Source organism: Xenopus laevis, chromosome 4L, assembly GCF_017654675.1.
Source record: "Xenopus laevis strain J_2021 chromosome 4L, Xenopus_laevis_v10.1, whole genome shotgun sequence".
Taxonomy (NCBI): Eukaryota; Metazoa; Chordata; class Amphibia; order Anura; family Pipidae; genus Xenopus; species Xenopus laevis.
In genome coordinates this window covers 91,936,183-91,948,311 of record NC_054377.1, presented here as the reverse complement: position 1 = coordinate 91,948,311, position 12,129 = coordinate 91,936,183, and the positions used below count along the sequence as shown (strand labels likewise).

General features: G+C 37.3%; 1 protein-coding gene across 5 annotated transcripts in view; it reads left to right on the top strand.

Annotated features, from left to right (window-relative positions):
- Positions 1-12,129, top strand: part of tut4.L (terminal uridylyl transferase 4 L homeolog) — a 54,799-nt gene that overhangs the window by 36,756 nt on the left and 5,914 nt on the right. For all 5 annotated transcript variants that reach the window (XM_018258434.2, XM_018258431.2, XM_018258435.2 and 2 more), the window contains 12 exons: positions 289-439; positions 1,412-1,498; positions 2,438-2,541; positions 2,717-2,774; positions 2,920-3,023; positions 3,111-3,200; positions 3,306-3,419; positions 4,040-4,117; positions 5,728-5,905; positions 8,718-8,765; positions 11,023-11,105; positions 11,912-12,027. In XM_018258434.2, the coding sequence (XP_018113923.1) occupies positions 289-439; positions 1,412-1,498; positions 2,438-2,541; positions 2,717-2,774; positions 2,920-3,023; positions 3,111-3,200; positions 3,306-3,419; positions 4,040-4,117; positions 5,728-5,905; positions 8,718-8,765; positions 11,023-11,105; positions 11,912-12,027 (1,211 nt within the window). The remainder of the gene's footprint in view (positions 1-288; positions 440-1,411; positions 1,499-2,437; positions 2,542-2,716; positions 2,775-2,919; positions 3,024-3,110; positions 3,201-3,305; positions 3,420-4,039; positions 4,118-5,727; positions 5,906-8,717; positions 8,766-11,022; positions 11,106-11,911; positions 12,028-12,129) is intronic.

Here is a 12,129-nt window from a genome sequence, read left to right as displayed (position 1 = left end):
GAAAAACTCACTTTCTATTCATTCCTATGGGATTTTTAGATGAGTATTTATCAATGGGTTAGAGTTCACCATTAGAGATAAGTATTAAAATGGGATGAATAGAAAGGGGGTAATCACATTTTGATAAATGTGCCCCTAAATGTTAGTTATTCTGTGATGAAACATACGATGTGGTATTTGTTGCATTCAGTGTTGGACAAAGACCTAGTATATTCTTTGGTAGTTTCAGATGTGGTAACAGACAAAGTGAACCATTTCTTATGCCTTGAATCATCTTTCTTTTTCAAGCCTCCCACCATAGTGTGCAGTTTCTGCAAGCGTGATGGGCACGCCAAAGATGACTGTCCTGAGGACTTCAAGAAGATAGACTTGAAGCCTCTACCTCCTATGACTACACGGTTCCGGGAGATTCTTGATAGAGTGTGCAAGAGATGCTATGGTAAACTGGTGGTTCTGTGAAAAGTTACTCTGAATTGTATTTTATAAAGATTGTCTGGAGCAAAAATTCTGCCTATAGTAAATTCAGTATTGCAAAAGAAAGTGTAGCAGTGTTATGAAGGAGTACAAGTTCACCCCCCCTTCTGCGTTCTGTCCGCATCTTATCCAGCGCTGTTCCCTCTATTTTTCCCAGGCTTACATAGCTCCCTCTCTACTTGTTGCAGTTCCAGTCTTACCCATTTCTCTTGCTCCTCATTCTACTATTCTCCTGCTCATTCTGTTTACCTGTTCCAAAATCAATTCCCGGTCTCTATCCTCATTCCAGTCCTACCTAGCTCTCTTATCCCATCATTTTACAGTAACTTCATCCCATTTGTGTTTCACACAGCTTTCATTCTATAATCGAGTACTACCCTGTTCTTTCTTTTTATTTTAGTCCTAACCGGTATTCCAATCGATGCCCAATGTTTTCTCTCAGTCCAATTTAGTCCTGTGTTCTCTTCTCCATTTAGTATTGTTGCTTTCTCTCACCACTGCAACTCTTTCTTTCTCTCATCCCATTCCATTAACATCCTTCACTCCCCTTATTTCTGCTAGATCATATCTCATTCCAGTGATGGCCTTGTATATTTTATACAATTAAAGTCGTTCAGTTTGATGATAATTCTTGAAGATATAAGGAACTCTGTGTTTAAGGAGTACAGATGTGCCTTTCAAGGTCGTGACTTGGGTCTATGCAGAGAAATATAAACCAAAATAAAAAATGAGATGATTTAACCCTCATTTAAGTAATTCTGGGTGGAGATTTGTTAATTACAACTTCATATTACTGTGGCACTGGTGCATCCCAAAGCATTAATTGCACAGTGTATATAGTTCAGAGCCATTAATCCATATATGTGTGCATATAAAGAAGCATGAGTGAAATGGCCATAATTGTGGTGTAAATGTCTTTTTTACAACTTCCTTTTAGATGAACTGTCTCCTAATGCTTGTGAGCAACAAAACCGGGAGCAGATCCTGGCATACCTTGAGAGATTTATCCGGAAGGAATTTATTAGTAAGTATTGAATTACCAGCCATCATATAATCACATAATATGATTGTAATTGTATGTAGTATAGTACAGTACTCAAATAGCATACCTATTGCTTATCTGTTTCAAAGCAAACTGCTAATTTCACCTTTCTAGTCTTTATTCCAAGCCTGTTATACTATTCAGAATTGCTTATAGTATATTAAGATGAAGGTGAACTGAAATGGGAAAACAAAGCATAATTAAGTATTATGAATTAAAGCAATATCTCCCATGTAAGGCTATTTCTTATTAGAACGTTCCAGCGAGAACAAACAATAACTGTCTGAGAGAAGTTCTATTGTGTAGTGTTGGCTCCTTTTTAAAGCTCAGAATCAAAATGACCTGAGATGGCTGCCTCCACAACAATATTACAGCTAAAAAAAATACTTTTGTTCAAGAATAACAGGGACGAGAATAAAAAAAGAGTTTGAGTTGAGGGGGAAAAGAGGGAGGCAGGAAGTCAGCAGCTACTAATTTGCGATTATCTTTTCAATCTGCCATATCTCTGCTGTCTTGAGAAGTGCAATAAAACCTGCCCTTACCTGCTCAATCAAGTGAATCATGGGAGCCACAGGAAGTGATAACAATCGCTTTTCATCTAGCTGATTTATGTTGGGCTGAAAATCTCCGTCTGATATTAGCCTCGCCATGGTCCTGAAATAGTTGGTAAATCTGCACCTAGGTAGGAACAAAGTCAGTAATTCGCTATTTCCAGCCATATGCAGGTAGAGCTAGGAAAGTAAACATTTTATTGGTTGCCATAGATTAGTGCAATTTCACCCAGTGTTCATAAGTGAACCCAATTGTCTTCTAAAATCCTTTTTATTAAAACAGGAGGTTCATTTTTTTCACTGTGATTAATATGAGTGAAATGAATAGGGATTGCAATGAGCTGACCTGCTTCTTTTATGTTTGTCTTAGACCATGCCAGGCTGTGCTTGTTTGGCTCATCCAAGAATGGTTTTGGGTTTCGTGATAGTGACCTAGATATCTGTATGACCCTGGAAGGTCATGAAAATGCAAAGGTAAGAAGGAGCGAACAGTCTTCACTTAACATATTGAAGGGTGGCTGTAATTTAGTATTAAAACAATGTAAACAAATGCATATCCATTTAACTAAAGTAGTTTGATTTGTTTGCTTCTTGATGCACTAATTCTTTCATTGCTCTTTTGATTTAAAATTGTTCTGTTTTTCTCTAGAAACTAAACTGCAAAGAAATTATTGACGGTTTGGCAAAGGTTCTTAAAAGGCATCCAGGTAAACCTACAACCTACATTTGGATATAATTAAATATAAACACGCTGGCAGGACATTTTGAATCCATTTGTTTACCTTCTTTTGACTTTTTTAAACAATCATATTCTTCATTGTTGCTTTTTTCATTTCTCTTTTGCCATTTTAGGTTTAAGAAACATTTTGGCAATAACCACTGCCAAGGTGCCAATAGTGAAGTTTGAGCATAAGGAGAGTGGTGTGGAAGGAGACATAAGCTTGTACAACACTCTGGTAAGTTCTGGGAAGATTGATGACGCTATATTTGAGGTGTGTTTATATGAAGAATGATTTAATAGCACTGACATTTGTTATATTTAGGCTCAGCACAACACCAGAATGCTGGCTACATATGCTGCCATTGACCCACGGGTAAAATACCTTGGATACACAGTGAAGTTTTTTGCGAAGGTACTATAAATTACTTGATTCTGTAATAATATATTGCTAGTATTTCCTTTACGTCACAATATATTATCCTTAAAAACTTAAACTTAACTTTATTATGTTCCTCAGCGCTGTGACATTGGTGATGCTTCAAGAGGGAGCCTATCATCATATGCTTACATTTTGATGGTGCTGTACTTCTTGCAGCAAAGAAATCCTCCAGTCATCCCAGTCCTTCAAGAGGTAGGAGAACAAAACTAGGGGAGAGCCTACATTATGTTAATGTGTGTGTTTTGGTATACATGTATATTAGCTCATAAAGTTTTGCTGACTTTAATACTAATTCTAGGGACATTGTGTATTGCATCATTCCATACATTACATCCTGGAATGTTAGACCCTCTTTAACATATACAGTATTTATTAGATTGTTGAAAGCATTGTTAAGCACCTTATTGTATGACCTTTAAAACTGTTAGAAGCAGGGCTGAATTTAAGCTGCCAGCACCCCAGACATACTGAATTGTAATGGCCCTTCATCTTTTCATCTTTGGTGCATGTGCATTACAAAAATTGTATTGTTAATGCGCCTAAATTTTACCAGATGTTTGGCTGCTGTTACAGCCGCCTTTTCAGCTAAGCTCTGTTTATCTGAGCAAGTTTTCCTAGCTCTCTGAAGCTTACTGGGTGCACTGTAACTGGGCAGTAAATTAACAGACATCAACAGATAATTTATTCTCAGTACTTTAAAATGTAACATCTGAATAAATTAAAAGAACTCCTTAGGCCAAAAACATTTTAATATGTTGTTTTGCAAAGAGATGTAACCTTACCTATAATGCACTACGTTACATTTATTCTAGATATATGATGGGCAAGAAACCCCACAAAGAATGGTAGATGGCTGGAATGCCTTTTTCTTTGATAACACAGAAGAGTTGGTGAGTATATAATCATTTGATCACTACTGGAATATAAAGGGATAGGTGCAGGCCCCAACTGGGATTCAAAATTGGCCCAGGCATTTCTAATAAAGAGAGGCCAAAACAGCCCCCACTAAATACTGACTGTATAAGGTCGCCTTCTGCCGTTTGCCAGAATCCACTGATTGCTGTTAAGGGTTCCAATATGTTGTCTGCTTGCATTTTTATATACCTTTTTAGTGCACTATTCAACCTGTCATTACCATTGTATTCACAGACTTGTAAACCTGTGTTGTTTACAGGGATACTAAATGCACAGTAGAACAGTTATTGGATCTCTAATCCATAATTCCAGCTCACAGACAGCTTCTGAAGTACAGAAGTTTAAGCAAAACATTTTTATAATTATTTCCTTTTTCTTTATAATAATAAACAGTATTCTGCACTTGTGTGTACGAATGTAAATCCTTGTTGGTTTCAAAACAATCCTGTTGGGTTGATTGAATGTTTAAAATTTTTATTATTAAACTGAAGGTTTGGTGATCCAAATTATGGAAAACCCCTGGTTTCAAGCATTTTGGCTAATAGATGACGTATGGATGTTCTAAATATTAATAGAGCTAAAGGTTGATTTCTAGTACTTCAAACAAATTGCACTGCTGTGTTAAATTATTATATACTGCTCTGATTCTCTAAGAGGCACAAGTCAATGGCAGCTGTCTTTTGCATGTTCTTTGCTATATGTCTGTGCCAACAACCAGCAAGCATGCTGATAAAATTTGTGATACCTTGACTTTATAGTTCAGTATGAAACTCACCAATTTACATTACAAAGGTGGTATCAGATGTTTAATCTAGGGATGCACCTAATCCAGGATTCGGTTCGGGATTCGGCCAGGATTCAGCCTTTTTCAGCAGGATTCGGATTCAGCCAAATCCTTCTGCCCAGCCGAATCAAATCCTAGTTTGCATATGCAAATTAGGGGCGGGAGGGAAATTACATGACTTTTTGTCACAAAACAAGGAAGTAAAAAATGTTTTCCCCTTTCCACCCCTAATTTGCATATGCAAATTCAGATTCAGTTTGGTATTCGGCCTAATCAGATGATAACTTGTTACAAATTTCTTGTTTGGCCTTTTCCCCATTTTGTTGTAAAAATCTCTATACCGACAACTGCTAACTACCTGTGTATTCTTTGTTCTAATAAACTTATCTGAACCAAAAAAAAAAAAAAAAAATCTCTATACCGACCCTAGCCGTCAAGCTATCATGACCTTAAGTTAAGGGAGAACAAGTTCTGGTAAACATAAAAACATGTTTGAAATGATTGGAATTATATTATGTTATAAGTGGCTCAGGTGCTCATTGTATAAATGTTTTTATTGTGACTATTTGTATGCTTCTTACAAGCTTTCTAATCCCAATTTTGAGATATTTTACCATGTTTTATATGCATTGGTAAAATGTTTTTAAAAGTAGTCAGTTATTCAACCTCTTAACTGAAGCAAAGCATGTTCATTGTAGCAATTTGTGGTAAATGGAAATGTCTTCACCAATTATTTCCTAATTCAAAGTTCTGCTTATATTCTCTGTGTATTGTACTGACCTGTTCTTATTTCCCTTGTAGAGAAACCGTTTCCCCTCACTTGGGAAAAATAAAGAGTCTGTTGGGGAACTATGGCTTGGGTTCCTTCGATTCTACACGGAAGAGTTTGATTTTAAGGAATATGTCATTAGTATTCGGCAGAAAAAGTTACTAACTACATTTGAAAAGCAGTGGACCTCTAAATGTATTGCTATTGAAGGTATATGTACTACAGTAAATGAAAGGCTAGGACATTTTTATTATGAAAGCAAAATACATCCTTAATCACGCGAACCACTTCTAACCTCATGTAAATTACAAAACCTTTTTTATATCAATTCCCAAAAAAGAATGTACAATTGATAGATACACTGAGCAATACTTTACAAGCATTTATTCAGGTATTTAAAGGGTTTGTTCACCTTTGAGTTAACTTTTAGTATGACGTCGTAGAGAGTAATATTCTAAAACAACTTGCAATTGGTTTTCATTCAGCTCTCCAGTCTGCAGTTTCAGCAATCTGGTTGCTATGGTCCAAGTTACCCTAGCATCCATGCATTGATTAGAATACTAGTCTGCAATATGAATAGGACAGGGCATGAATAGAAAGATGAGTAATAGAAAGTAGTAATAACAATACACTTGTAGCCTTAGAGCAATTGTTTTTTAGATGGCATCACTGACACAGGAAGAACAAGAAGAAGCCAAATAATTAAAAAACTATAAAAAGTAAATAATGAAGACCAATTGAAAAGTAGCTTCGAATTTGTCTATACTATAACATTATAAAAGTTATCTTAAAGGAGAAGGAAAGCTACGGAGGCATTTTATTGCCAATAGATTAGCTGCAATAGTGCAAGCTAGAATGCTATATTTATTCTGTATAATGTTTTACCATACCTGAGTAAAAAGCTCTAGAAACTCTCTGTTTGTTTAGGATAGGAGCTGGAGTATTAACATGGTGTGACATCACTTCCTGCCTGAGTCTCTCCCTGCTCTGGGCTCAGATTACAGTAGAGAAGGGAGGAGGAGGGGGAGGAGGAGCAAACTGAGCATGCTCTTGCCCAGGGCAATGAGGTTTAAGCTGAAGGCAGGAAGTCTGATACAGAAGCCCATGAGTACACAATAGAAGGAAAGAAATGCTGTGTTTCTTTTGACAGGGGACTCAGAGCAGCACCACTTTTGGGGTTTACTGGTATATTTAGATGGACCTTTCTGATAAGGCTTACTTAGTTTTAACCTTTCCTTCTCCTTTAAAGGTCAAACACACCCTTAAAATCTGTTGCCTTTTATGAGCATAATTATCTAGCATTTGGTACACAAACACAAATTATTTAAAAATTAACACGCAAAGAGCATACCTAGGGCATGTATTGCGTAATGTGCTTTTGTGCCACTTGCTAAGCATATGTACAGTCGTGCTTTAAAGTTTGTGAACCCTTTAAAAAATATCTTATATTTTTATATGAATCTGACCTAAAACATCATTTGACTTTCAAACAAGTACTAAAAGTAGATGAAGAAAACCTATGTTTTCAACAAATTAAAAAAATATTATATTTGGTCATATATGTATTAAAAAAAATGATAAATTAACATGCGGGTGGCAAATTAAGTGAATTCATAGGATTATCATATAATTTGAAGGTGAAATCAGAGTCTGCATTTTTAGTCAGTGGGATGACAATCAGGTTCTTATTTAAAGAGCGGTGATCCAGCAAAGCCTGATCACACATACAACACATTTGGGGATGTATATCATGGATCGAACAAAGAAGGTGTCGGAGGGCCTCAGAAAAAGAGTTGTTGATGCCCATAAAGCTGGACTTCACCAATCAACAGTCAGACAAAATGGAGGAAATTCAAGGCCGTTGACCATCAAAGATAACTCCAACTGCAAGGCATCTAATAGTCTGAGAGTTTTGGCGTCTAAGCAACTCAAGACCTGTCTCACATTGGTAAATGTTGATGTTCATGAGTCCACCATCATGAGAACATTGAACAGCAATGGTGTGTATGACAGGGTAGCAAGGAGAAAGCTACTGCTCTCCCCCAAAAATATTGCTGAACACCTACAGTTTGCTAAAGATCATGTGGACAAACCAGAAGGTTACTGGAAGAATGGTTTATGGACGGATGAAGCCAATATAGAACTTTAGAGAAAGAAAAACACTGCATTCTAGCATAAAAAACCTTATCCCATCTGTGAAACATGGTGTGTGGGAGTGTTCTGATTTGGGCCATTTTTGCTGCATCTGGGCCTGGATGGCTTGCCATCATTGATGGAACAATCAATTTTGAACTCTACAAGAGAATTCTAAAGTAAAATGTGAAAATATCTGTCCTTGAACTGAATCTCAAGACACAATGGGTCATGCAGCAAGACAACAATTCTAAATACACAAGTCTTTCTACCAAAGAATGGTTAAAAATAGAATGCAGTGAATGTTCTTGAATGGCCAAGTCAAAGTCCTAACCTTTGTCCAATTGAAATGGAAAAGACCTAAAGCGAGCAGTTCATGTGAGGAAACTGCGCCAACATCCAAGAGCTGAAGCTGTTCTGTATTCAGGAATATGCAGGACTGATCAACAGTTACCACAAATATTTAGTTACAAGGCAGTCTGAGAGCATCATTCACTTACTTTTGCCACACACAGATTTGTTATTGGATTTTTTTTTTCTTTTTCAATAAATACACAACCAAATATAATCATTTTTGTTTCCTTTGTTTAACTAGGTTAGAAAATCAGATGTTTTATGTCACATTCATATAAAAATATAGAAAGTTTTAAAGGATTCATAAACTTTCACTCACAACTTTATCTGCCTTACATATACAGTCCAATAAATCCTGTGAATATATATTTTATAAAAACATGTAATTTTAAATTGTTCGATACAATTGGCCTCCTAAGTGCTGTAACCTATGGAACAGGGCTTCTTCCCTCTTTTATTTCATTCTGTGTCAATGTGGGCCTTATAAATAAATGCTGTTTAAAATAACTATCTTTTCATATGTGCTCTTTACCAGACCCCTTTGACCTCAATCATAATCTTGGAGCTGGAGTTTCCAGAAAAAGTAAGTATTTCTAGATCATTGATACTGAAACTTTGTATCCTGATGCCATCTGAGTCATAATCTTTGAGTTCCTAGATGATTGTATTTAATTTATTAAATCTGCCCTGTATATTCTAATTTGTGGAAGATCTTTACAGGAAGATGCTGTACAGCCTCTCACCCTTTTAGTGTAGGGGAATACCTAAGGCAGTATAAATGTGTGTTATCTGCCTACAAGCTATGAGAATTCATAGGGAGCTGTCCCTGCTATATATAAATTCAAATTTTTTATGGTCAAAACTGGGACTAGGGATTTATTCAAATTCGATTTAATTTTTTTAAAAAAAATGTAATCAGATTTTTGAGATTTATCATAATCTGGCCCTTTTAGAACTCAAATTGGACTATTCGCCACCTGTGATTTTCTTTTTAAGTCAATGGGAGACGGGATCAATTTGGAGTTGTTTGCAGCCTTCCTGACATTTGAGTTTTTTAAATTAGAATTTAATTTGATTAGAGTTTTCAAGTCGATTCTCTTCACTCAACTTTTAAAAATTTTAATTTTATTGATAAATTTTGATTGATCATATTTCCAGTTCATGGAAGTTTATGGGCATTTTCAAAAAAAAAACTCCCATGAATTTGAAATTCGACCATTGATAAATGGGCCAAAGACACACCCTCTAGATTATCAGAGGGCTTATTGTAACTGAATAACAAACTTGATAGCATCTCTTTGGGAGGTATGCAGCCTGCCAGTAAGATATTGACTTCACAGGCAAGACTAAACCTGTAGACTGTAAGGTGACTCATCGTTATCCCTTTATAGAAGCTTTAAGTAAAGCAAAATAAAACTGAATATAAATATATTTCTCTTGCCTAGATTGGGGGACACAGACACCATGGGGATGAAGTCCTGTTGCTTGGTGAATGGACACTTAAAGGTTAAAGCAGCTCCTCCTCCTGCACTGGGCTTCATCCCCTGCCTACTTCCTTTTACCCTCAGTTTTCTTTTAGTGTCCTCAGAAGGAGGACGGATACTCCTGGCAGGGAGCAGTGGTACAGATCTTATTCATGTGCCATGCCAGAAATAGGAGTCTGTGCTTCCTTTCCCGAACCCCACCAGCCGAGAGAGTCTACTCTACTTATTGTGCCCTTGTTGCCTTCCCGCTCTATGGAGGTCTGCAGGCGGATGCTCCCTCAACACCCTGTGGCTACTGGCTCCCGCTCTAAGTACACTTACTCTCACCCCCCCCATCAGTCCATCGCCAACGATAAATTTGCTCTCGCCCCAAGGCACCTTCTCTGAGCCTGTCCCTTTCCTGCATAGCGTTACTAAGCCAGACAGGGTGGACGGACTGGCAACCTCTTGACCCTTACCGGTTCAGAATTTTCCCTTCCCTCACTTCGCCGTGCGGCCGCCATCTTGGTTAGGGATCCGTGTGGCACCCATCTTGCTTATGGGTTTTTTCCAATACACAGAGAAGGGAAAACCTCTGCCCTTCGGGATCCGAAATTCACTCTACCAGAGTCCTCAGCACTTCTTGGGCGGTGCACCACCAGGCTTCCGCTGATCAGGTTGTAGGGCTGCAGTGTGGTCCTATGTCCACACCTTCTCCAAGTGTCACAGATACACAGACTCTCCTCAGCAGAAATGAGCTTCGGGAGGAAGGTGCTTCAGACTGTGATTAACTGAGCATCGGGGAAAACAAGTCCCACCCTCATGGGTAGCTTTGGGACGTCCCCATGGTGCCTGTGTCCTACAATCTAGCCAAGAAAAAAATAGATTTTTGTACTTACCGTTAAATCCTTTTCTTTTGTTCTACATTGGGGGACACAGGCCTTCCCTCCCTGTTTTATTTTGCTAATTGAATTATGCTGACTCTGTTCAAACAAGTTCTCGTTAGGGGGAAGGAGTTCCTCCTCAGTTCGCAGTTTTTAGTTAATTGTAGGGTTGTCCTTCCTTTTTCGGCCCAAAACTGAGGGTAAAAGGAAGTAGGCAGGGGATGAAGCCCAGTGCAGGAGGAGCTCTTTTAACCTTTTAGTGTCCATTCTCCAAGCAACAGGACTTCATCCCCATGGTGCCTGTGTCCCCCAATGTAGGACAAGAGAAAAGGATTTAACGGTAAGTATAAAAATCTATTTATACACACATTCAGCTGTTTTTCAAGATAAACCGTTATATATGTTGTGCTGTTTTTGTTAAAAATATAAGGTTAATAAAAAGGTTAATTAAATTTGTTGTCTTCATTGCTTCTTTGTTTATGTTTTGTACTAGTGACAAATTTTATCATGAAGGCATTTATTAATGGAAGGAAACTTTTTGGAATACCAATCTACCCTATTCCTGGTCTTGAAAGAGTAAGGTTTCTGCTTTTTTAATATGTTTTCTGCAATTACTCAGCATTCCTCCTTTGTACACGTTAGTGAGCATTGAATATATCAAAGCAAAGGTTGCCACCCATTTCTAATGTGGTTTCACTTTTAATTACTTTATTCAATAATCCATCATTTTGCATGCTTGGAATTTTGTTATTTAGTAGTCCTTACTTGGAGATGCCTACAGTGCTAAGTTTAGCTATAATGTAGAAAATTCTCTCCACAGAAATCAGGTTTTTTTTATTTGGTATTTCTTTTAGTGCAACAATATTGTGCTCTGAATCGCTTTTAGTTTCCAGTTTGCCAATTTTTCTGGCCTGGCAAAATATATTTTGTACATTTCCGACCAAGTCTGGTTTGATCTCCTTACAGAACGTACCTCACTTGAGTCAAGTAGCAGTAAGCATCTAGGACAGTTTAAATAATTACCAAGCGACCAACTATTGTTTGCGCACCCAGCATTCCCAGCCAGTTGGATGTTTTACTAATATTCTGAATTGTAGTTTACATGAGCTATGTGATAAGAGCTGGACATCCCTTTTTCACCTTTTTCATTCTTCATTGTTGACAATGCTTTAATTTATTTTTTGCCACCTACTAAACAGGGAAAAATATTGTTGGAAAGATATTGTCACTAGACGACCAAAGCAATGGTTGTAATATGATATGCCATAATATATACCAAGCCACGTAATATGTCACATCCTACATGCTGTTTCATGTAAAAAAATTCTGTTCGCTTTTTATCTACTTTATTTCACACAGTTGTAATTTTTTTCTGCTCACAGGAATACTTCTTTAATTCCAAAGTGCTGACCGATGGGGAGTTGGCACCCAATGACAGGTGCTGCCGTGTATGTGGGAAGATTGGTCACTACATGAAAGATTGTCCAAAGCGCAGAAGGTAAGAGAGAATGGAGGAAGACGTTGCTTTGAGCTCCTTACATGTTCTTCACTTTACCTTTTCCCCTTTTTTTATTTAAGCATCTACGGTACATTTAATTTT